General features: G+C 40.1%; 1 protein-coding gene across 5 annotated transcripts in view; it reads right to left on the bottom strand.

Moving 5' to 3' along the window:
• Positions 1-24072, bottom strand: part of CELSR2 (cadherin EGF LAG seven-pass G-type receptor 2) — a 98047-nt gene extending 73975 nt beyond the window's left edge. For all 5 annotated transcript variants that reach the window (XM_039323237.1, XM_039323240.1, XM_039323241.1 and 2 more), the window contains exon 1: positions 20393-24072. In XM_039323237.1, coding sequence (XP_039179171.1) covers positions 20393-23879 — 3487 coding nt within the window. In that variant the 5' untranslated portion in view covers positions 23880-24072. The remainder of the gene's footprint in view (positions 1-20392) is intronic.
• Between the last annotated feature and the right edge of the window lie 3394 nt (positions 24073-27466).

The raw sequence follows: 27466 nt of genomic DNA, 5'->3' as shown, positions 1-27466 counted from the left end.
ATACCCACACAGTAAACAGACACAGAATTGCAACTGTAGTTCAGAATTAAGCAATGGCCCAGGTTTGCATTTACTAAACATTTCATCCAAAAATGAAAGGTAATGCTGCATTTGCTTCAGTAAGAAAAGGAATCCAGAGACTTCAGAGAACTTCAGGAAAAAAATGGCCACAGCCCCAATTCTACAACTAGGAATGTGACAAAATTAAAGAATCCTACTATTCAGTCAAACAAAGGAATACAAAAGATTATAAAGCAGTGATGACGAACCTTTTAGAGACTGAGTGCCCAAACTGCAACCCAAAACCCACTTATTTATCGTCGGGTGCCAGGCGGGTATGGCTCACTGGGTGGGCGTGAATGTGGAAGTCATGGCAGATTGGGTGGGTGTGGACAAGGTGGGCGTGATCACCTCAATGTTGCTCATGGGGAGGGACGCCTGTGGGGGTGGGCAGGGTTGGGAGAGATCCAGGGGGTCTCTGGCAGGTGGGGTGGTGGGCAGGAGGCTCAACCTGCTGGGTGAGGCGAAGCAAGGCAAGGCAGGGCGGGGTGCCATTGTCACAGGGCAAGGTCAGGCTGGGGTGGCTGCCGCCTGATACCATTGGCCCCTGCACACAGAGGCCAGTGAGCGCATGGGTGCTGGGATGCATCTGGCCATGTGGGACCTCGGCGAGTTAGTGGGCGGCTGGTTGAAGAGGAATGGTTACCATCTTCAGGGTATGGCATGCGTGCCCACAGAGAGGGCTCTGAGTGCCGCCTCTGGCACGCGTGCCATAGGTTCGCCACCACTGTTATAAAGGCTCCCACTTGTTAATTACATGATGCTGTCCATGAAATCAATGTTTGGGTTCTGACAAGGTGGTCAAAGCACATTCCAATACCATGGGAGGAACACTCCAAGTATAATATGGATGCAGGTATAACCACTTAGCTAAAAGCTGCTAGTAAAAATTCAAGAAGTAATGACAGAAGGTAGATGACAAAGGAAGGTTGTTATGTATAAGCCTGGATTTGCTACAATCCTATAGAAAAAATATATATATGGAATTATTATTTTTATTTAAACAATATGGAATGTTCCAAAGCAAAATAATTGCTTCCAGAATTGTCTTCATTTCATAGAATACTTCTGAAATTTACCTGGGCCCTTAGAAAATAAAAAATGCAATGTAATTTGCAACCCAATGCTTTCTTTGGAACTGTTCCCATCTTTGCAGAAAGAAGGCAAATAAATGGAATGTGGTAGGAGGTATCCTGGGGCTAAAAGATATGGCAGGGAACTTCCTCATCAAGTTGCTTTCTAATAAAACAGAAATTTAAGTTTAGACATATCAACAACCACCATGTTCAAATACTGTAAGCATGCTATCTTGACTAAAAAGTTTAGGTATGTCCAAATTAAGCAGTCGCCCTCAATTTTGAAGGTGTCACCATACTTCACACAGTATATTTAGTTTTAATATTTTTGTTTCTGGATAGTTCAAACCTGATTCAGTTTCTACTCTAATAATTAAATTCCAGATGGTTGCTGTATAGATGCCTATTCCTAACCACTGTTTTCTCTTGTGACACGGATGACTAGAAGTTAATGGCTCAACTGTAGAGCAAATGCAGAAACCTCACAACTTTACTATACTATACTGCTGCTTTCTAATAATTATCCCAAACAGACTTAAATGTCATATGCTGAAGAACACTAGCATGGGCACTCCTTTGAAACATAGGGTAAAATTTGTAGACCTGTGTTTCTCAAGCTCAGCAACTGTAAGATGTTGCAACTTCAACTCCCAGAATTCTAGGATTTGAAGTCCACACATTCATTCATTCATTCATTCATTCATTCATGTATTAAATGTATATGCCACCCATGATTAGAAAATGTAAAAATAATGATAGTAAAAGAATAAAACAATAAAAATAAACAGTGGAAATGTAATAATATGAAATTAAAAAGATGAGCAGAGGGGGAGCAGGAAATGCAGGGGGGAGGTGTGGCTAGCAAGTTAAACTTTAATTTTAAACTTGCTGAGGTTGAGAAACTCTGGCCTAGACCAATATTACTTCTGAAATAGCTGTATCGTATCCAAACATTTTTCCTTGCCTTGCCTCATTTCCAATTATTACAAAAAGAAAACAGTCAAAATAAAACATTCCTCCTTTGTCAGGGTTGATATTCAGAAGGTAGAAGGTTAAGGCATGGAAAGGAAATACTGGGATTGGAAGATTGGGATTAGCCAGCCAAAGACTAAGCAGGCCTTGGAATACAAGAATCTTGTTCAGATTCAGTTGTGTGGTAAAACATACCTGAGCAGTTGCCTGAGGCAATGCTTTACACAGGTACAGCACTCAACAAGTTTTTACATTACTAAAAAACTTATTTGGACCACAAAAGTCTGCTTGAAAGTGTTTCAAGTGAGAGGGCAAAGTCCTTTCATCAGAAAACTACAAACTGGAAGCAGAGAAAATGACAGAAATACAATATGGAACCGGCAACTCCCAATATATGATGAAAGGATAACTTAAATATTTTGCCAGGGTACCACATTGTAAAGATCACTCTAAGAAAAATCAGAGGAAATGGTACATGCATTGGGCAAAAAAATGGCAGCTTTCTTCCTATATATGAATATACTTTATCTCACCAGTTTTGATTTATGGCATATTTTGGAACACAGTAAGAGAAACAGAATCCAATAGAGACAATCTCTCTTAAACAAGCTTTAAATAACTACAGTATTGTAAAAGTCATTTCAAAGATCCGGGGTTTTATAAGATGCCAAGTTTCTTCAGCCTTCAAGATTCGTTGAAAATTATTGAAATTGAAATCCAGCATATTTGGAATAGAAAATCAACAAATGTAAATCTTCCCTATTCCATACACCAATTCCACTTGCTCTGTATCTAAGGATCCCTTTGTTTGTGGAAGCATACCCTTTGTTTTACAATTGTATACACATGACCAACACTTCCTTTTAATAAGCAAATGCCACCAGTGAATTTTGCTGTGTGTAAACACTTCAACAATGTAATAACTATTCTGAGCAAAGGAGAATTAATTATAATGATCACACCTCCACCAATTGTAATTAAGCTCAACTGCCACCTAAAATTAGTCTTCCTGAATTATTTGATAAATATTTCTGAATAGTTTAATGAACTTCTGTTTTACAAGGTAGAAGAAATTGAAACATCTTTCCGAATATAGAATATGGAAGATGTATTGCCTGGCTCACTATTTGCTTTACAGTTTTCTAATATGTTCCGGAAAATGAACTAACATCCTTTCTGTTGAACATTTAATGTTCTTGGCCACACGGGCCACACAAGAGGGAGATGGTCACATGGGAAAAACAAGGAAGAATTAATGTTATTGCTAGTGACTGCTAGCTATACACAGAAGCATTACTGCCTAAAGCCTTTGAATAAGGCAATCGTTTTTCACCTTCTCTGTTGACTGTGCATGGGGAACATCAAAGACAGATCCACAATCAGTGTTTATAGTAGTAACAATTACCAAATATCAATTCTTGTTTCATATGCATCAGACCTTTAAAATTGTTGAGCAGAAAACAGCTAATATGACCCTACCTTATTCTTTGGGTCTTGCAGTGACACAATTCATAGAAGCTTTTGTATTCAAATAACTTCCTCACAGAATTTTCTCCCTATTGTGCTCATTCCTAAGACTATAATATCTAGTGTGATACTCAATTCCTGAAATATGTGAACACAGTCTTCTTATCCTGAACCACACCCTGAGCATTTATCTCCTTAAAGACCCTCATGATGCTATAGTTAATTTGTCTGCCAAAGTTAGTTGGTTGCCTGCCCGTGGGTCCAGTGCTCTGCTTTAAAAAAAAATAAAAAACCACAAGATTGGTCTCTGCTGAACTCTCTGCAGATGGAGACCCCGCTGCTGGGGAACAAAGGTGAATTTGAATTCTTCCCCACTATGTTACTCCTCCTTTCAGGGAAAGATTGCTGCTTCACTATCGCCTCAGCATCTCCATGGCAACCACTACTAAACAAAGCATCTAGCAAAGCTATACTTTTTCCCAGAGCCACAAAAAGCAAAAAGAAAAAAGAAAAAAAAGGCATCATGGCAATGTTGTACTCCAACACATCCCATGCTCCTGACAAAGATAATGTGCTCAGCTCAGAAACAGCAGGAGAACTGGAGGTCATTTGTCAACTGACACGGGAGCTCCATATGGACCTGCATGCTTAAGAAAAACATAGCACTCTTAAGGCTCTCTTGTTCTCAAATAGCAAATCTTTGGAGAACCATGTGGAGACTGGTCAATCACATACTTCATCCCTAGATAAAATAGTGAATGATTTAACAGCTATGTCCCATCTGCACCCTTTGCCTCATAAAAGATGTAATATGGGGATCTCAAATAGATCAGTAGCATGTTCAACAGCTCAGGAGATCCATGACTGTGCTTGCTGAAATTAGCCCAACATGCCCCTCCAAGGGTTCAAGAACCTGATCTAAGTCTCAGATACCAAACATGACTGAACAAATCCCTCTGCAGACACAAGCCAGCCTATCTAAATGAGGAAATGGTGGGATTGCTAGTGCTACCTAGAGTGCCAGATCTGTCAAGAAGGGGAGAGGATCCATTAGATGGGATATTATCGTATTAACTAGATGTTTGAATATGGTGGAGAAATAGATCATTGCTAGAAACAGAAGTTCTGTCATAACTAGAATGATAAGATTTGTAACTAGAATATTAGATTTTGGTATAAGAAGGGAAACAGGAAAAAGCTAAGAAGTTTGAATAAGAGAAGCTTTTGGTTACCCAAATATAACTTACTTTGAAATTATAAACAAAAGAGATATTTTGAACATTGATGGGAAATTAAAATTTTAAAAAAAGCGAAAACAGGTTACTGATTGAACATATGCAAATGCAATTAAGATATGTTTTGGTTAAAAAAGTTATCTAAAACTGTCATTATTGATATTATGAGGAAAATGTAACAAAGATGTTGATATTCAATTGTGTATTTATTAATAACAATAAGAATTGTATTTGCCTAGTGTGGGAAAATAGGTACTACCGGAAGAAGAGAGAAAACATTTGATGGTGTAATATTGGATCTAGATTGAAGAAGTTAATATATACTACTGAATTACTAATGGACCCAGACAACACATTGTCTATTAAGTACCTGATTGTAAAATTAGAAAATTAATAAAATATTCATAAAAAAGAAGGGAAGAGGAGAAGGGAAAAGGCCTTAATCTCCTATTTGCCCAGATCCTCCTGTTGCATGAATTGCTATATCTCTGCGTGAACTGTATTGCCTTTAGAAGAATAAAGAAGAAACGAACAAAAAGAAACACCTTTGTATAGCTAGACCAACTTCTCTTTGTACTGAAACAAATGCAGGTTAATGTAGCTGAATTCTGCTATCAAGCAGGTTAGATAAACTGCAGGTCCTCAGCTGCCTGAAGAATAAAGTACTGTATCAAATGTTTTAGCTATCTTAAGTAGAAAAATCCCACTCAGAATAAATTCAGAATACAAACATGATCTACTGCAATGCTTTTCCTGATAATATGACTGTCTTTAACCTCAAAATGAAACAGGTTTGGTGTAGTGCTTAAGGCATCAAACTATAAACTAAGAGGCCATGACTTCTAGTCCTGTGTTGGGCACAAAACCAGCTATGTCAGTGGTGGCAAATCTATGGCACGTGTGCCAGACGTGGCACTCAGAGCCCTGTCTGTGGGCACGCGTGCCATGCCCCGGAGATGGCGAGGGACTGGCCCCCTCTGGAAACCACTTCTGAAAAACCTTGCCAGGAAAACTGCAGGGATTTGTCCGGGAATTCTCCAAGGATCGGACATGGTTTAACAGAAGGGGAAAACCCTCAAAACAGGATATCATGCAGATGATCCACACAACTAGTTTGCTCCACAGGAGCCACTGAAAATTTTTCAGGAGTAAGAATGCATGATGCCAGCTCTATTTACCCCGCCCTCTGTGGAGGAAACTCATCATATTCCTGCTATGTATCAAATGATGCTTTGCAACCAGCACTGGCACAAGTAGTGCTGTTGCCTCCTGCACCTCAATTCATTGTAGACAAAGAGAATACCAAGTCATCACTGTGGCTGATGTGAAGGAAGGGGATAAAATCCAGAAAACTTATTAAGCCTTTTTTTCTAGACAGCTTTTGCATAGGAGCTAGTGGCTGCCAGGGTGGATTTGATTTAAATCACTAGTAAAAAGGCTTGATTTAAATCAACTCAATTTAAATCATAATTTTTAAAGAGCAATAGTCATCTCTGTCCTGCAGTGGCTCCTCCTCTGACCCGCTGTTGACTCACCGACAGTTCCACTCACTTTAATGGGACAGCGGGTGATGCGGCAGTGACACAACAAGGTGAGGGACGTGGCGGGCAGCAGGTGAGTGGATGCCCGCTAACAGGCGCTGCCATAATGGATCTGAAATGACAGGTGCTCTTTAAATGTAAGGACTCATTCTTGCTGGTAGTTAGAACCTTTAATATTATTATTTGCAAACAAAATGAAGGTTTCCTATTTAGAATAAGCTGTCAGGTTAGTAAAACAGTGATATCAGAAGCAATTTTAGGTTAATAGGTTAATCACACATAGTTGGAGAACTACTCAATTTTTTTTATTTAATTAATACACTTAGAGCCTGGTACAGGTGCATTTCTCTTCAAACAATCATATAGTTTGTAGTGTACATAGATTTGCTAAACAATGGGATAAAGGAATATTCCTGAACTCTGTTTTATGATTTATCTCATGGTTACTGTGAAATTGTGCGAATGCATCAATGCAGTGCATGTTATCTCAGCTTGCAGAGCTTGGATTCACTGAATGAGTTTACCAAAAATGTAAATAGTGCAGAATATACAGCCTCATGCTACATAACTAAGCTCCATTTTATGCTGAGTAAACTAAACTACTATTTTAAAATGTATTTTAAATAGAAAACTATATTTAGAAAGATTTTTAATCCAAAAGCATTTTATTAAAATAAATGTGATAAAAGAAAATCCGATTTAAATTTAAAAATCCTATTTTTTTTTTAAATCAATTATTATTCATCCTGGTGGCTGCCATGTTGAAGAGCCATTCAAAAGTTAGAGGGCTTTCCTGAATTTAAAAAAAATTTTTTTTTAATTAAATTAAATGTTTAATTAAAAACATTTGATACAGGACTTTATAAAAAATAGATTGGATAATTACCAACTGAGGATGCTGTAGAGCCAGATTTCCCACATGGATAGGTGAATCACTCTGTCTTTTAAACTCTTTTAGCATTAAGACTCAAACAGAAACTATGCACGTTTACTTAGAGCCCCCGTATTCATGAGGATTCTTCAAATGATTTCAATCTATCAAGTCACTGATGTTTGTTACTTCAACTGTACCCATAGAAATATTGCAGAAACTTTCCTATGGCATCCTATAATTTTATCAGTTGATTGCAAGATTCTCTAAAATAGTAAGACATTTGCTAATGTTATCCTTTACTGTCTTCTGTTTTGTGCCTTTTGTGATTTGGGCTCCGCACTCAAGCTGCAATGGCTGTGCTCCTTTCTCTATGACAAGCAGCAAAAAGGATGTGTGAAGGTCATTGATCAAATGCTAGTTCTCAGCAAGTATCCAAACAATGGGCTAATGTGGGTCAGCAACCTAGCCAAATTCTACTCTACATAAGAATGGACAATGAATGAGAATTATTTTCCATGTCTAACTATTTCATCTCAAATTATTATACTCTGCCTGTGAACATAGCTTTAGTTTAGAAGACTATTTTATAATACTAAAAATAAATTTCTATATGTGAACTACAGATCAAAACTTCCCATGGAACATAGGAAAATAGAATAAAAGTCATTACAGCATAGCAAAAAAGATTTGTTAAAACAATAGGCAGCAGTGTGTCTGATTTAATTAGTGAATTTGAGGTGCTTCCTCCAACGCAAAGAATTCCCTACTCAACATTATGTGAATTAATGTCCACACATATACTCTATTTCAGTGTTTCTCAATCTTGACAATTTTAAGGCATGTGGACTTCAACTCCCAGAATTCCACAGCCAGCATTGCTGGCTGTGGAATTCTAGGAGTTGAAGTCCACATGCCTTAAAATTGTCAAGGTTGAGAAACACTGCTCTATTTGTAGAATGGTATACATTGCCTGTCTTCCCTTTTAAGCACTGAGACAGACAAGTATAGATATTAAAAGCCAATTTGGGGTAGTGATTAAACTGCTGGCCCACAAATAAGGAGACTATCTAGGCCTCCATTAAGCATGAAAATCAACTCAGTGGCTTTGGGCCAATTATTCTCGCTCAAACCAACCCACCTCCTAGGGTTGTTGTGGGGAAAATCGGAGGCAGGGATGTTAGGTATGTTCACTGCCTGGAGTTATATATAAAATGGTGGGATTAAAAAAAACGCTTATTATGTTATAGAGTTATTTATTTTATTGCATGACTTTCGCGTCCCCTCTTAGAGAGGAGAATTTTATTTTTTTACACAGAATATATCCTGTGTGGTATTTTTACTTATATTGACCAGGAGGCAGTAAATTACAGGTTTCGTTCTATTTGGAACTTATGAAGCACATACTACCATTGATCCAGACTTCCATGGGGTTCAAACCCTCTACTGAGAACTGAACGCACAAATTATGGTGCTGTAGGTAATTAAATATGCCTTCAACATTGCTGAGCACCAGTATCTGCAGAGCTTCTAAAACTAATGCACTCTGCATAGTCATCTAAAATGGCATAATCCACGGATTAAATTCCCAATAAATTCTTTGAATCCCATAATAAAATTAATAGCTACCTACACCTAATAAGTTACCAATAGAATAAAACCAATCAGGTAGTGCCTCTGATGATGTGCATATTTAGAAAATGTCAGGCTGAAAAAAAGATACAGGTCGTCCTTGACTTATAACCATAACTGAGCCCAAAATTTCTGTTGTTAAGCGAGACATTTGTGAAGTGAATTTTGCCCCATTTTATGACCTTTCTTGCCACAGCTGTTAAGTGAATCACTGCAGTTGTCAAGTTAGTAACATGGTTGTTAAGTGAACCTGGCTTCCCCATTGACTTTGCTCGTCAGAAGGTCGCAAAAGGTGATCACACGATCACCTTAAGGACGCTGTGACCATCATATGAGTCAATTGCCAAGTGTCTGGATTTTGATCACGTGACCATGGGGATACTGCAATGGTCGTAAGTGTGAAAAATATTCATAAGTCACTTTTTTCAGTGCTGTTGTAACTTTGAATGGTCACTAAATGAACTGTTATAAGTTGAGGACTACCTGTACTTTAAAAGAACAAGTAGTGTTTATGGGCAATGAAGCTCATCAGATAAATATGTTTTCAGATCTCTAGACTAACCATTATTTTTCAATAACAGTGTACATCAAGAAAATTTGCAGATATCAGCCAAACATTTGCATGCAATATGTAAATATGCGTCTAGAACAGATAACACCGTCCCTTTAATTAAACCAGGAGCATTGGGTTATTTTAGTAGAGAAAAGCGAACAGAATTGATACCATGAACCTCTCTTTAGGCAGTGAAGTATTCTTAGAATCTAGTGACTGGGTTCTTCTGAATAGAAGGGGTTATGAAAAGCTTATTTGGACTGGGATCAATCATGAATGCAAACCTCTTCCGGGCTGTATAATATTTCTGGGCATTTTTCAGCTCTGAGTCTTTGGCTCTCACTCTGCTTCTGATTCAACTCTAACAGCTGCCAATACTTAGTCTTGATACAATATACTATTGTTTTCATCATATGTATTGAGATAGATATAGATATAGAGATAGAGATAAAGATAGCCTTTAGGCTTTATGAATCCTTTCCTTGTTCTCCATTAAGATCAGCAAACACTGTCCTCAGGGGTGCTATTCAAACAGCTAAAGGGCTCTTCAATCTGAAGATTGCATGCCTCAGATATTCCAGGCAGGAGGGCCTGATAATCTCTTCTCTCCAGGTGGGCACTTTTATGCACAGTATACTCTTGGCTTATTTGTTTGTGCCAGGTGAATAAATTACTAAAAAAAAAAATAAGGATTTTGAGTGGCAGGTGATAGATGATTAACACGAGACATCGTGTAGAGGGGAAATTCAAGGCTGAGGAACTGAACAGCTGCAGTGTGAGTTTCGGTGGCATAGGCACAGAATTATAAAGGGGCACAATCATCTGCATGCCTAAAGCCAAGCCTCCAACAGAAAAATCTGCATGTGGTTTTCTAACCGTTATTCATTGTTTGGTGAAGGGCAATAGCTGCTATGGCAACGGCTGGAGCTCAGATTTCCTTATCAGGCAATATCACTCTCTCTCTCTCTCTCTCTCTCTCTCTCTCTCTCTCTCTCTCTCTCTCTCTCTCTCCCTCCCTCCCTCCCTCCCTCCCCCCCCCTCTCTGTCATGCTTTTAGACCGAGATCCAGATTAAAGCTTTGATTTGGAGGGAGAGAGAGCTCCCACCAGCACCTATAAAGCACGTCACACCTCAAAACAAACCAAGTTTCTCTTGGCCACCTCTTTGGGCTTCCAAAACCTCTTTTTGCCAGTTGAATTTCCACTGAAAATCTGCAGAAAATTTATGAAAAGAGGCAGTGGTGGGATTCAAATATGTGAACAACCGGTTCTCTGTGTGGATGCTGCTTCCAGAAGTCCATTCTGGGCCTGGGCAACAAAAAATTAGCCACAGGTTCTGCCGAACTGGTGCAAACTGGCTGAATCCCACCACTGGACAGAGGGATCCTGCAAAGTGATCACAATGGTCAGACATGAATAATGGGATACCAGAATACAGCAAAATTAAGGCATACTAATGTTTATAAATACTATTCTCTATTTTCTTCCTAGCCTTTTTCCTGCAAGTGCAGGGTTCGCTTTGTTTTTTTGGATCAACCAAGTTTTGATCCATTTGGTTGTGACAAAAATTGACCAACTAACATGTCACCTGAGCCTGAATACATGGGCTGAGAGAGAACAACTGGCCCAAAGGCACCCCATCAGCTTTAGCAGGACTACAGCTCACAGTCTTCTGGCTTTTAGCCTGGTGCCTTAACCACTAGACCAAACTGGCTCTCTGCCTGTTCTCTTATCACCTTTGTATAAATATGCTGCAGGCATCATACATCATCTTTAATCCCAGAGTTTTAGTAACTTCGTGGTAAACTTAGATCTTTCAATCAAATTCTATTTTGCAATTAGGATCTAATTGCCTAAATTGTAATTGACTTTACTGATGAAATGCATTATATCACCTAAATAATCCCTTTTCCTTCTCCTTAAATTATGAAGGTTGATATTATTTAGAAATAATAGGTCTATGTAAAGAATTTGGCAGATTTGCTCTACAACTGGGGGATAACTAAATTTTGAAGTAAAGTCTTCATTTTTCTTATTGTGCACCTTTGGAGTGCTGGTCTTCTACAGTGCCATATACTAGAAAATCATATACCACTAGCATTGTATTGATAAGTCAAGTTGCAGGTACAATCTTGTAACTGACTAAAGACACTACAGTATGGGAATAGGGGTGACGACAGTTTGAGAAAAAAATTCACTAGAAAAGTAAAACATGAAGTTCAGCAAGAGAAAGGGTTACAGAATTTCATCCAGGCAACCAGGAACTAGGAATCCAGTTTAAAAGGAGCCAGCAGAATCAATTAAGGTTGGTCCATAAATGCTTGATTTGGGACTGGACAAGCATAAATGGCAACAGCAGCACTCATAGGCAAGAAAATTAAATTTAATTAATTTAATTAAAATTAAAGAAATTCTTTAAGTTATCCTTCTGGAATAAAATAATAATTATAATACCAAGTCAAGTCAGATAGGACTGGAAGCCAAACAGGCTAAGTTAAATATTAAATATTGTTGGTAAAATATTGTTGAAATACGTGACATATAAAAGTTTGGATTCTCATACGAAGTATTATTACCGCTTTATAAAACCCTAGTCTAGTAAGATCACACCTGGATTACTGCAGCCAATTTTGGTCACCAAATCACAAAAAAGATGTTGAGAATTTGGAAAAAATTCAGAGAATAGCAACTAAGATGATCAAAGGCCTGGAGACTAAAACATACGAAGAACGGCTTCTGGACTTGGATTTGGCTAGTCTAAAGAAAAGAAGAAACGGGAGACATGATAGCAGTGTTCCAGTATCTGAGGGGCTTCCACAAGGCAGAGAGGGCCAGGTTGTTCACCAAAGCACCAGAGGGAAGGACAAGAAACAATGGTTGGAAACTGATCGAAGAGAGAAGCAACCTGGAATTAAGGAGAAATTTCCTGACAGTGAGGACAATCAACCAGTGGAACAGCTTTTCTCCAGAAATCATGGAAGCTCCATCACTGGAGATTTTTAAAAAGAGACTAGACATTCACCTGTCTGTGATGGTATAGGTTCTCCTGCTTGAGCAGGGGGCTGGACTAGAAGACCTCCAAGGTCCTTTCCAGCTCTATTCTATTATTTTACTTTGTAGGAAAGACAATGTTGATGGGTGCACTTTCTTCCAATTACCAAGTTGTATGAAGTCTAGGATGTTTTATTTATTCAATTATACATTTACAACAGAAGAAAGCAAGCCTCAAACTTGTAGAACCAATTCTGTTTAGTGGCAATAACCCTCCAACCAAGATGAGACAAATGGAAGCCTACTTTTCTGAACTCCATGAAACTTCAGCTGGGATAGCTACATGAGCTATCCCGGTCTCAGACTAAAGCACACTAATTCACTCTGAAATCATTGGATTTGCATAAAGCATAAAGTTGCAGAGTAAAAGAAAAGCAGTTCCTATCTGAAGGACTGAACCTGTGAAGCTAGAGACCAATGCAACAGACATCTCCAATTCTCAAGGTGGGGAAAAGAAAAGCCAAAAGTCTATTTATTCCAAAGGAAGTATAAAATGGGATTGAGTGTAAAAATTCGCTTGAACTGAACTTTTCTTCTTATGTTATGGCATGGGCATATAATTTAGAAACAAATAGCATTAACACATGACAGCCATCCCTCAAAGCCTAGCAACAGAAAGTCTTAAGGGAAAAATTGTCTTTTGAATTTTAGTGTCGGAGAAGACTGCCAAGATTATTGGGCAGCCAAGAATATAAACCAATGGATCATCAAATAGATCAACTCAAGGGTTCTCACTCAAGACAAAAATGACCAGGTTCAAATTATCCTACTTTGGATACATTATGTGAACACCCAGCTCTCTGATACAGGCTCTAAGGCTAGGAAAGATGAAAGGAAAAAGAGGATGGTCAGCAGCAAAGTGGATGGAGACATGCAGTGGCAATGACTGCACCATTGGGAGGCCTAAAATAACAGATTAGGGATATGGAAAAAAAATATCTATGTAGTCACTAGGAATCAAAAGCAACCTGATGGTACATAATCAAGCACACCCAATCAGATCTTACTCTTATTCAGAAGAAAGTGGGGGGAGACATTTGCTGTGGGACACAGTTTTCAATGGGAACAAGACTGTTGAAGAAAAACTCATTTATGTTCCTCATTATGTTGGAACGGTAAACACAATACAATCTGGTAAGCACAATACAAAACACTACGCTACACCACTTCTTGAGTATATTCTTGAACTTTGACTTAAAACTCTCAGCTTCAGAGATGCAAAATATTGCTCAGATATTGACTAATGTTGATTTTTTTTCAATCTTGTCACATTTCAGTACCGTACTCATATTCAAGGAAATTACAGATCAGTTTAGCGCACAAGTTGACTTACAGCTGGTGCAATTTAGAAACATTTTGAACACTGAATGTGTGGTTAAAAAAAACACATGTAGTCCTTGATTTAATGGCCGCAATTGAGCCTAACATTTCTGTTGCTAAACGAGACAGCTGTTAAGTGAGCTTGAGCCATTTTATGAATTTTCTTTCCATAGTTGTTAAGTGAACCAAGGCAGTTGTCAAGTTAGTAACGTGGTTGTTAAGTGAATCTGCCTTCCCCATTGACTTTGCTTGTCAGAAGGTCACAGAAGGTGATCACATGACCCTGGAACAGTGCAATCAGCTGCCAAGCAGTCAAATCTTGATCACATGGCCTTGGGGATGCTGCAAAAGTCGTAGGTGTGAAAAACGGTCATAAGTCACTTTTTTCAGTGCCACTGTAACTTTGAATGGTCACTAAATGAACTGTTGTAAGTCAAACACTACCCGTAGTGAAGTTATTTTCACAAGTCATTCCAATACACTTGCATAGAGAATATTGTTCAGTTATAAAAGGAACTCCAATTTTCATACTTCAGTATTTGATGGTTAATATTTCTTCAGCAGACATTGCTGGCAGAGATCTGCTCCTTTTAATTTTTCTTCTCTGCTCTCTCATTACTAGAATCCATGAAATAGGAACTGGGTAATTTCTTTGCTTTGCATCCTACAATCTTCCACATCATAAACCACTTCACTCCCAATACTAAAATGGCATCATAGCCAGGAGATCCTTGAAAGGATAACTGATTAGCCGTTCCTCCATCGTCATTCCTCCAATTTAGAGGTGGTATTATAGTTACAAAGGTGGAACGGATGGTTTAAATAAATTATCTAGTACAGGCCAACTCCCAACTGCTACAGTAGGTTGCCTTGGATTGTAGGATCCTAGTAGTTGCCAAGCCTGCTCTAATATTTTCACATGCTAATCTCAATCCTGACACCCTTTAATTTATAAAAAAAATCCTATTTCATGGTTCAAAATATCTGAACAGACACAACTGTAAACCAATGACATGAGGAAAAAATCTAATAGGGTAGCATATAAAGAAAGTGATTGTCCAGGATTAGTAAGCAGCAAAATGTGGGAGGAAAAATCCTATTATTGATACCCAAAAGAAACCTCTACTGAATGGTCTACAATCATATTTCGGCTGGATAAATTCTAGCAATTTAAAGCATGTTTTTCTTTCCCTAGTTATATCAATAATAATTCATGAAAAGTGTCTACATAGCCTTTCTTCCACTATAGAATCCTTTTTAATTATTTATTGCTATTATATTTAAATAATAGAAGAAAAAGAAAAAGGAACAAAATTATAATGCAAATATATACATTCCTTCCGAAACACATAAAAAATACTTTTAAAACATGAAAAAATAGAGCAGAAAAAGGGAAAAAGAAACAAAGTATATTATTGTAACAGCAGCTATAATTCTAATTATTAAATTACATATGCTTATTCCTAATACATTTATATAATTATTCTTTTTAACTTACAGTATTTTGTATAAGTGAGTTCCATATTTCATTATACTTATTCAAAGTCGACATCTATAGGCAATCTGCTCATAGGTTATCCGTAAAAAGTTTATGTCTATAGGCAACTGGCTTATATATTTTAGAATCTTTGACATGGTGTTATGACTTTGGCAAACTTGATTACAGTGAGTGGATCTACTGCTAAGTAGGGTTTTTACAAAGAAAATAAATGCTTTTCAGAGAAAATCATCTTCACCTGCTCAAAATGCAACACCTATGAGCATTGAACAACTAGAAAAGTAACATTGTTAAAAGAAACAGATATATAGAATGTAATCATAATATAGTCTTTATTTATTTCCACTGACTTGTGAAAGCATTCTTTTCAGCAGGTTTTTACCATATCAAGGCAATAATCAATCTCTATCCCTATACATTTTCATCTGACATGCCTTATTTGTGTCCTTCCTGTGTTGACTGTATATCCGTATATGTGCACGCAGACTTGTACTTTTGATTTCTGTGCTCCGAGTAATTAATTGCTAAGCTTAGATCTGCTTTCAGCCAATTGAGAAAGCAGTGAGTTCCATCTCATTGACTGGCTAGTATGTATTGTCTGAGCCTACAAGAATTTTTGGAAATACCGGTAGCAGTTTTCCTGCACTTGAACAGAGTGAACAGTGACTGTGTGAATCCATGATTCACTACAGCAAGCTAAATTATGGTCCAAACAAACACAATTATAAACTACATGATAAAACTATTCTAATAGAGAAAAGATCCTCATGTATTCTCAGCGTTACGTTAATATGAGCAGTAAGATTTTAAAATAATTATTTTGAAGTGTCCCTGTTATACAGGTGAGCCATTTGGACTATAGTTTCCTAATTCGGTGCAATATAATAACTTGGCCATTGTTTTCTGAGCAAAAGTCATTAATATTGACCTCCATGCTCTTTTTGAGGAAAAAAAACAGGATTGTTCATGCAGATTTTGTGAAAACTAACTTTTAATGTTCAGTTAAAACACTATTTTAAAAATGAACTGTTATAAGTGGAGTAATACCTGTTATTTGGGTGATTCTTTAGGAATTACCAATCTATTATCTGGCAATATGGCTGGATTTTCTTGGTTTATTGTTATGGCAGAAAAATTAAAAAAAATCCATTCTTTACTGCAAGTGACCAGCCCCAGAGTGCCAGCTGCATCTATTTCCAATAATGCCAGGAGCTTCCATCAGAGGCAACAATATCATTCAGCAAGGCTCCGAAGGCAGCCAAGAGCCATGGATATTATCAGTCCTCTAATCTAGCTACTGTGCAGTATTCCCCAGTCCCTATTTGCCTATCCCCCCCAAGCAGGTGCAGTCTTTAGCCACCATGCTGAGAGTTTAATTGCTGAAACCCAGGGACAGCTGCTCTTACGCATCTCCAAATTTGTTTCCAGCAAGCAGGCCTATCATCTTCTATGCTATGAAGGGTGATATTAATGGGGGTTGAGGGGTGGATATGCAATGATACTCCTGGGACAAAGAATTTAATTCCCCCCAACATATATTTGAATCTCTCTCCATTGTTCTTCTGCAAAATTTGGGATAATCTAGAAAGCTTGACTGTTATTCTTATAAACAGGCAGGAGGAAAAAATATATATATTTCCTTTTAGGAAGGTATAGGCTGAAATCATATGTATCCTGCATATTCTAGCATTGGTTGTACTTATTTGGTGCAAACACTCTTTTAAGAGTCACAGTTAATATTTCAGTCTCAATAGCTTCACAACAATATTATATCAACATCAATGTTCCCGAAATGGGGTTGATAATCCAACAGATCTCAAGGATTTCAGGTTGACAAATTCTGGTTCTATATCTGGAGACATGCTGGTAGTACTATGCTCACTTGAAATAGGATTTGTTTTTGAAAGAATCAATACTGTGTGGGATTTTATATAGAAAAATGTGCTGTATGTTAGAGCTAAAGAAGGAGATACATACTGCAAAATATATTATAGACTAGGAGCAAAAAAAATAAGATGCAAGATTAATAACACTTTAATTATGAAGCTTGCAGAAAATGTAGTTACGTAAGAAAAATTTGATAGACACATAAATTAAATTTAAAGCATGTAATTTCTTTTACCAAACAAAAGGAGAGCAAATGTCAATATACAGAACCTGCAGGAAAGCACATTCTCCAATTTAGGAAGATGTTGGTATTAACAATAATTAAGTAGTAAAGTCTTTTTATTAAAAAAAGTATACAATGGCTCAATAATATCCTTCATATGGTAAGGCAGAACAGGTCAACTGAGAATACCATTCTTGACACAACCGCAATCAATCCCCACATATGCCACATATACTTCAATAGCAGAGTCTGTCAGATTTGCCATTGGCATTTGGTAGATGCACTTCAAGCTGAGTTCCAACTATCCATCATTATTGCTCCCTGAAGGTAGATACCAGCAGCATCACATGCAAAATTTGGACCATAAATGTGGCTCCATAATTCCTACCAGAAACCTGGTAGAACAGGTGTGACTACAACAACCCAAGAAAGAAATAGACAAGTAATAATGAGTAAAAGTTATTGCTGAAGGAAAATAATTTTGAATGCTGGTCAGGCTAGACACTCTCTAAGACCGTAGAGAAAATGAACATTGCCAAATTCACACTCCTAACTAGAACTAACTCAGTATGGATCATATACAGTTAAAACATCATACAATAACTCATCTGACTTTGCACAGAGGAAATGGCCATCTGGAGATGCTATAGAAGTATAGAGTTAAACGTTTTGTAGTTGTAATCTATTCTCTTCTGAAGAAACAGAGACAGTCTTTTCCTCTAGATAAGACTAATAATGTAAGCCACCAAGTTTGTTCTAAGGGAAAGATTAATTACGTCTTGCACCAAGTGGGAGGCGTTACGTGAGTTGTGAGAGTAAGGATAATTTTTTCAGCAGTGGAGGTGGAATGAGCAAGGTACACCCTTGTAGGCTTTATTCAGTCTAGCCAAATGTGCCATCACCTTGCCCTTGCACCATCAATACTAGTTCTTCACTCGTATTCCAGTGATTTGGAATGGGCACAATTGGTACCATCTTAGACAAGGGCTATTCTAGTATATGCTCTGTCTACTTCCAGATCTGATTTTACAGTTCAAGCACTTGCAAGAAACTAGCTATTTCCTACAGTTCCCCAATAGAATACTATATCAGGGACAGTGTAGACAATTAAATGGGAAGAAACTCCAATTGCCAGAGCCGCCTGAAACACACAGGGTTCATTGATGCAGGAAAGAGCTTGCCAATGATGATGGTTGTAGGAAGGTGTATGAGCAAAAAGCCTTAGCAAAATAAAAGTCTTAGCAAAAAGCACACAGAAAATAATCAGAAGCCTTAAACACCATATACTCTAACCATCTAAACCCTAGCCAAAACTATTCTTAAAAAATTAATCCAGCCATATTTACTCCCACTAGATCCAACTATATAGAGAGAGGACATAACACTAGGAAAGCCTATTTTATCTAAATTATTTTATAGACAATGTTATATTTAATAGAATTAGGAACTCCAGGGCTTTGGCATCAAAGACATCTAGAAAGCTGTAAAAAAAATCCTGACCTCTAATGGTTATCTGGATTTTTGCAGCCCTAAGTAAGATGACGTGGTTGGCCAAACTGATTCTGAGCATGACCTTTTTGTTTTTGGCAAGCTTTTGGCAAGTTACATTTTTGTTGTGCACAATCAAAAGTATAAATATTCCTGTCACTGAAGAATTTTATCATTTGAACATTTAGAGCCTTAAGGTTTTATAGTGGCCCTTTGCATGCCCTTGACATCATCATCAGCCTTTACTATTAGCTATATGTTACTTATGAGTATCTCTCTGTTGATGCTTGCAGCCCTGCAGCCCTTGGAAAGCTCTGAATTGGGATACTGACATTTAATTTAAGTTAATTGCTAGGCATTAGGCACCCTAATAAAGAGGCAATGTAGGAAAAGAAGAGCATGTGGCTAATTAAAGAGGTTGTATCTTCAGCTCCCCTGACACATTTCTTCCACAGTATGCCAACCTGTGGCACAAATTTAGCAGAAGAGCAGCTTATTTGCCTGCTCAAGTAAAAATAGTCTCAAGGCAGGATAAAGACTAATAAACTTTCAATGGCATAAATGTACATCATCAAGTTTTTCATGGGAACCGAAGTGGCAAATACAAACTATCCAAATTGCTTTATATGATAAGTAACTTCATGACAACTACACCAAATTCTTTTCTCCTCCTGCTTTCTAGCACTAACAGAAGAATGCCAATTCCTTCTTAGAAGTATTCACAAAATTCACTCTCCTGGCATCTCATGCAATCTGTCCTGGCCACTAAAAAGCCATTTTGATGTCTTCACATCATTCACAATCTAGTCATATATGAGACAAGTCAATCTTATTCGAGATTAATTTTGAGTGGTTGATTGATTTCAACAGAAAAGAGAGGAGGAGGAGATGTTTTTCTGAAAAATTGGCAATCCAGAGAGAAGGAGCTATTTTAGAATAAAATCTATGGCAGTCAACTGGGATACTGCAACAAGATTTTTGCAAATTCTGCAATCTCTACCAATTCTACAATGTCTCTATCAAAAGAAACAAAAATGAGAGACTGAATTTCTAAAAGGTGTCATCCATCCATTTGCACAACACTTATAAATTTAATCAAAGATTAGGGGTCAGCCTCAGTGATGTGTTTTTCATATGTGATTTTATTTCCTTTCTTAATTGCTGTAATAATCTTAGCCGTAGCTTCTCAATTGGGTAATGAGGAAAACTTGAACAAGGAGTAGAAGTTGGATAAAATAGCTTCATAACTTCCTTCTGGTCCCTACAATTATGTTCACATTGGTAAACCACAATTTTTTTTTTCAAAAAACTGTATTTTGTTAGCCAAGCCACAATTGGTTGGATTCACACATCACATAAGCTATAAACTATAACTATGGCTAATATACCAGAATGGATATAACTTATGAAGTTATAAACCAGATTTTATTATAACCTAGTATATGTGATCCCAGTCTATAAGCTGATACAAATTCAGATTAATATCTCCCACACCATAGCATACATAAACACACCTTACCTGATACAGAAATTCTCATGGTTGCCTCCAAAGGTCTATTGTTATCCAGGGCCCTGCTCAGACGTAGTTCTCCAGTACTGTGGTTCAAGAGAACAAGTTTCAATTCATTGCCTTGCTCAAAACTGTACGTAAGACTATCAGAAACATCAGGATCATAGGCTGGGATCCTGCCAATCACTCCAGTGGGGAAACTGCTGGACTTGTTGGTAATGTAGTTATTGAATATGATCTCAAAGTTCTTCAAGACTGGGACGTTGTCATTCTTATCCAGTAAACGAACATGCACAGTAGCCCGGCTTACCAATGGAGCTGAAGTAGCTTGGACTACTATGACATACTCAGACTTGGTCTCATAATCCAAATCCATCAGTGCTGTCAGCTCTCCTGAGAAAATATCAAGTTGGAACACCTCCGGAATATTACCTTCCACTATCTGGTACATAATTTGAGCATTGGTACCCTCATCCGGATCACTGGCAGTGATTCGGGACACCACTAAGCCTATTGGACTATTTTCTTCCACAAAGATGTCAAACTCATCATGCTCAAAGACAGGGGGGTTGTCATTGACATCAAGAACAGTGACATGGACATCAATTGGCATCCTCATGGCCGGTACTCCTTTATCAACTGCGTATGCTCTAAGCTCATAGAGCGGAACATTTTCCCTGTCCAATCTACGCAACGTCCTAACAATACCAGAGGTGGTTTCAATTATGAAGTCCCCATCACCATCATCTCCACCTTGAAAGGTATAGAACACTCTCCCATTCATTCCAGAGTCTCTATCTGTAGCAGAAACCTGCAGGACACTTGTGAAACCAGGTACATCCTCATAGACAGATCCTTGGTAATTATCCCTTAAAAACTGAGGCGCATTGTCATTTACATCATTAACTAATATCTCTAGATAGGTGGTATCTGATTTCTGTGGGATGCCATTGTCACGAGCTGTAATTGCCAAAGTATAGGATACTTGGTCTTCATAATCCAATTCCATCTGAGTTGTCACAGCACCAGTATCTATATCAATTCTGAACTGAGGAATACTGTCTTCCATGAAGTAAGTGATACGAGCATTCTCCCCTGTATCTTCATCTGTAGCACTGATAATCACTACAGTGGTACCCACTGGACTGTCCTCATTGATATTAACAGTGTAATGGGAGCTCTGGAACACTGGCCGATGTGTGTTGGCATCAGTTACATTAACAAAGACCTGAGCAGTGTCAAACCGAGTGCCATCAGAAGCTGTGATTGTAAGAAGGTACTGCCGCTCTAATTTATAATCCAAGGGTAGGGCCAGAGTGATGAGACCACCACCACTCTGGCTGGTGATGGAGAAGCGATTGCGAGTATTCCCATTCGTGATCTGGTAGGTGATGACACTGTTGACATCCCGATCAATGGCCGAGACAATAAGAACACTGGTGCCCACAGCTGCATCTTCATTGAGACGCATGGTATATTCCCTTTGCGTGAATTCAGGATTGTTATCATTGACATCCAGAACGGTAATACTAACACTTGCTGAAGAAGTCATTGGAGGGTTACCGTGATCTCTGGCTTCAACCCCAAATTTATAGAAGTCCACAGCTTCACGATCCAAACCAGAAGCCACTACAATCCAGCCTGTGTTGTTATTGATAGTAAAAGGGAAATTGGGACTCATGTCAACCAGAGCATATTCTAGTCGGGCATTCTCCCCAGAATCTGCATCAATGGCTTGGATATGAATAACAGAATAGCCCACAGGTACATTTTCCAACACCGTGGACTGGAAAGGGGTGCTAACAAAAATAGGGGCATTATCATTCACATCCAGTACCTGGATGGTCACCAGCCCACTGATGTTGGAAAGAGGAGGCCTTCCTCCATCTTGGGCCCTAATACGAAGAGTGTATTCCTTATTCATCTCATAATCAAGCTGGCTGACTACATCAATATTACCTATTTGGGCATCTATGTAAAATTGTCCCCGAGTGTTGCCACTCATTATGCTGTAATGCACCATAGCATTACTGCCTTTGTCCCTGTCTGTGGCATTTACCTGCAAGATGTGGGTGTTTGAGGCCACATTCTCCGGTACCTGTACAACATAACGTTTCTCACTGAACTGTGGTGAGTTGTCATTGTCATCCTCCACTGTAATATGAATTGTAGCCGTGCTGCTGCGCGGTCCTGGGTCTCGGCCCTGGTCATTGGCCTCCACAATCAGCTGATAGGATTCCACAGCTTCTCTGTCCACAAGGCCATTTGTGCGGATGACTCCAGACTTGGGGTCAATTTCAAAGATCCTGTTGACCCCATTACCATTCAAGATGCGGTACAGGATGTTGGCATTGGGGCTGGCATCGCCATCGGTTGCTCTCACCGTCAACACTTCGTAGCCAACCTCAAGGTTCTCCCGCATGCTCTCCTTATACTCCTGCTGCTCAAACACAGGATCATGATCATTGGTGTCACTGACCGTGATTGTGAGCGTGGCCAGAGCCGTGCGACGCGGTGTGCCATGGTCTGTCGCTGTCACCCGGAACACATGGGTGCTTTTGGTTTCTCGATCCAGTTCTTCAGCTGTGGTGACGGCGCCTGTCTGGGGATCAATGGCAAAGAAGCTGTTTGAGCGGCTGTCAAAAAGCGCATCCATGGAGTAATCCAAGCGGCCCGCATCCCCCTCATCAGGGTCCATGGCCCTCAGCAAGATCACAGGTGTGCCTGCCGGTCTGTTCTCCGGCACTAATACTTGGTAGGTGGGCATCTGGAACTGGGGGCTGGTGTTCACATCCCGCTTCCTTCTGTTGCTCCCCTCACCTTGGCAGCCACACCCCTCCAAGGGCCACAGCTTCTGAACCTCCTGCTGCGAAGAGCCCACAGCCAGCAGCCAGTGGACAAAGATCTCGGTCTTCTCATCGCAGATTTGGCACGAGAGCCCCAACCGTAATGGGCGTCCCGGCCGGAGACACATGGCTCGTGGGGGCAGGATCAGTTCTCCCTGGGGATGGAACGGCCCATGCTGGTCTCCAGCGTTGCCGCCGCCGCCGCCTTGCACCGTGCACCTTAGCTGGCAGCCGCCCCGCGAGCTAGCGGGCGGCAAAGGAATGTGGGTGCCTGATTTCAAGCATAGAGTCCGGCTTCGCCCTCTGCGGAATCGACCGCCCGGAACCGGGGCCAACAGAAGGTGGCTTAACAGCAACAGCTCTCCATCCTCGGCCGCCGCCGCCGAAGCACCATCGCACCGCGGCCCCAGCAGGTGCGCCCAGAGGCCGCGGGCCGGAGGCGAAATCCGGCAAAGCCACAGCGGTGGCGGCTCGGCGCAAGCAGGCGGTGGGCTCCGTGGTGACAGCGGCCGCTCAGGCAACCGAGGGTCCCTGAAGGGGGCGCAGAGAGGGGGCGGTTCGGGGCCGTCGGCGCGGGAGCGGGGGATCCCTAGCGCCAGCAGTAGCAGCACAGCCCGGCCGGGGGCGCCGCCGCCGCCGCCGCCGCCCATCTCCCACCGCCCGCAGCCCGGTCTTCGTTTTGTCCGTCCAGCGATCACCAACAGCGCTTCATGCCAAATGCGAGGTCCGGGCCGATGGCCCCCCTCTCCCCGGTCCACCCGATGAGCCCGAGCAGGTCCGCCGTCGCCGCCGTTGCCTGCTCTCCCGCCGCAGCCAGCTAAGGTCTCGCCGCCTGCCAAGCAAGCCCGGCTCGGCTCCGCTGCGGCAGCAGCTCTGCGAGGCTCATTTCCATAGACCTGCGGCTCTTAAAGGAGCCGCGTCAGTTTCGCTGCTGAAAAGGCTGCTGCGCGGTGGGGCCTCCCCTCTGCACCGCCAGGTTCTCCTCTTGTGGGGCGAGCAACCTTAGGGCAAGAGGACTTCTGAACCGCCTCGCACCTGTTGTCGAATGGCTATAATCCACGGCAAATACAGAGCGTGCACAGAGGATTCCGGTGCTTCCCTAAATACCTCAGACCAATCAAGGAGTGTGTAATCGCAGCGGGAGGGCCTCCCAACACAACACATTTCCTAGTTTAGGGGTAGGCAACCTCGGCTCTTTTATGACTCATGGACTTCAACTCCCAGAATTCCTGAAAGTTGAAGTCCATGAGTCATAAAAGAGCCGAGGTTGCCTATCCCTCAATACTAGTTCCTCACTTCTTGAGACCAGGGTTGAAAGGCAACGTTCAGGGCTCAGTGCACCTGTAGAATGTGCTTTCCCTTCACCTGTTTCAGAATTAAGCAAGAATATTTCCAGGGAGAGTGCTATAAATCCAAAGTGGTTGCCCCAAAATTATCAATGAAAGGATGTGAGGGGCAGGAAAAACATGGTAGGGGTGAGAAATGAAAGACCGTAACCAAAGTTTCACCTATGAAAGTGGAGTAATTTCACGAGAAAAGCCATTTTTTTAAAAAAAAACACAAATAGAAGGGGAGAGGACTCCATTCCAAAGGATGGCGTTTAACGTTGACTATTTATGAAAAGCCATATTTAATCATTTTTATTGTCATAATCATTAGTTGTCAGTTATTATTAGCAAATATAGTCTTCTCAGATGGGCTTACTTGGTTTACTACTCTGAAAGAGTATATCTACATCACAATATAATATAATACACCACTATCAATATCCCCATTCACCTTTTCCCCTTAAGCTATACTCCCCAAAGTTAATGCAGTGAAAGCCCCTTAATCATTGTGCTGTTTTCTATATCTTTCCCATCCCAAAACAATATTTTTGGGAGTACAGTAATAAAATTGTGCACATTATAGGAGACGAGGCATGTTAATTGGTGGCAGAAATCAGGAAGAGCTTGATAACACCTCATGAAAACTTACGCCATTTAATAAAATTTGCTAGTTGGAAAAGATATTATCAGACTCCTGAAAACTCTACACAGTATCTCAAGGTTACAACATCATAATTTTCTATGTGGGAACCACAATATTGGCAGTTTTTGTATTCTTTCCATGTGCATCCTTGTGTAAATTTGTATGGATTTCATTGTAGCCTATTGATTATTGTATACATTAAAGATTACACTACAGCAGTGGTTCTCAACCTGTAGGTCGGGACCCCATTTGGGGTCGAACGACCATTTCACGAGGGTCGCCAAACAACACAGTCCGCCATTTTTTCCCCCTTTTCCTTAGCTGTGCTACTCCCTTTTATTCTATTGGCTTTTGAAAGCCAATAGAATAGACTCTCTTGAATAGAGTCTAATTCTATTGGCTTTCAAAAGCCAATAGGAATTGTCCAGGCTGTCTCTGCCCTGCTGAGCCCGCCAAAAGTCCCATTCTGCAAACGGTGCTGCACCAGTTGAGTAGTCCTAGACTTACGACCGGTTGAGTAGTCCTCGACTTACGACCGGTTGGGGGGTCGCAGCATTAAAAAGGTTGAGAACCACTGCACTACGGGGAGGTGTGATGGCAAAAAATATAGGAACCCCTAATCTAATATAGCACAAGCATGAACAGTCTGTTATGCAGACAAGTAGAATTTCCACCGATGACATAAAAATAAAGCAAATAGATTACATGTGAGATTTCAGTCATTAAGGTACATAGAAAACTGCCCCTTTGTGCCATATATCTCAGTATGATTCTTGCAGATGTTGTAATGAACTACAAACAGAACTCTTTTCCAGCAGTCTTGGAGATGCAGATGTTCAGCTAGTCTATATGGTAAAGCAGGGATCCCCAACACCCAGTCGGTGACCGGCACTGGGCCGCAGCCCATCAGCACCAGGTCCGCACAAACAACAAAAGTATCATCCGTGGGATTCAGTCAGCACACAAAACCATGCCCCCTCTGGTCTATGGAAAAAACCTCTCCCCATGTAACCAGTCCCTGGTGCCCAAAAGGGTGGGGAACTCTGTTATAAAGCATGCAGCCTTTCTTCATCGGTTGCCCTACAGATGTATTGGATCTGAATTTCTGTAATTCACAGGCAGTATGAATTGAGTCTTGCTATGATTCCCAGAGGAGGCAGCTGGTAGACGTCTGTGACCACCTACATCTACAAGCAGGACACTTTGGCATCTGAAGGAGGGCCCAGGAACACACCTTGTAGTAATGCACCTTATACTTCTCAAAACAATTTTGTTAGCTGCTCCTTTGAAATCTTTTACATGCATTCAGCACATAAGTTCTGTTTTGCAAATGTAGGATGCTATATGTGTGATATATGGAGAAATCACAAACATGTGATACAACTCAAAATTTATCCCAAGCCTTTCAAAATGTGGCAGGGAATCCTCTTGCCACAAAATTTATTGCATGTAATGATTTGTCATATCTCCCTCTTATGGTTAATAAACAGCTACCTTTGCACGGCTATTATTTAGGCAAACTGAGTTGTTTGGCACAGTCGTGAATGTAGAGCCAGTCCCACATGTTTTATATCAGACTGAAGGTCTATGGAGATTCTCAGTCATCCAGGTCACAAATATTCCAAATATGCTTTTTCATGAAGCAACTTGTTTCTTGTTTTTCTTTGAAGATATTTTGCTTCTTATCCAAGAAGCTTCTTCAGCTCTGACTGGATGGTGGGGAATGGAAAGATTATATTATAAAAAAAAACAAGAAAGTCCAGTTGCCTCGTGAAAAAGCATCTTTGGGATATCTGACTAAAGGTATTAGGTTTGATCATGGGACTATAGATCACTGGGGAAGCCTTGGGGATAGAGATGACTCCTAGGTGGGGGAAAACAGCAGAAAAGATGGGTGTGATAAAGCACTGGAACGTGTTCAGAAGGAGCCAAAGAATATGCAATAAATGACACTGGACTAGTTCAGGGGTGCACAAATTTGGAAGCATGGAGGTGAAAAGAAAGTATGGACAAAAAGTGAGTAGGGACTGAAAAAACATTTAATTAAATTAATATTACATTAAATTAATTACATATTAGTAATTTTGCTTTTCTATCATATTAAACATTAAAACATGACATTTCAGGGCTCTAAGGACCACACCTGAGGCTTTCTGGGGCTATTCATGGCCTTGGGTCTCAAATTGTACATCTCTGCATTTGATGGATCATGTGCCTGGCCTGATCCAAATCAGCATTTGATCATCCTAAAAGCTAAGATTCGGCG

Source organism: Crotalus tigris, unplaced genomic scaffold (assembly GCF_016545835.1).
Source record: "Crotalus tigris isolate CLP2741 ecotype Arizona unplaced genomic scaffold, ASM1654583v1 scf7180000024167.7108832, whole genome shotgun sequence".
NCBI lineage: Eukaryota > Metazoa > Chordata > Lepidosauria > Squamata > Viperidae > Crotalus > Crotalus tigris.
Note: the sequence above shows the minus strand (reverse complement) of the source record. Positions and strands in the feature narration are given on the sequence as shown.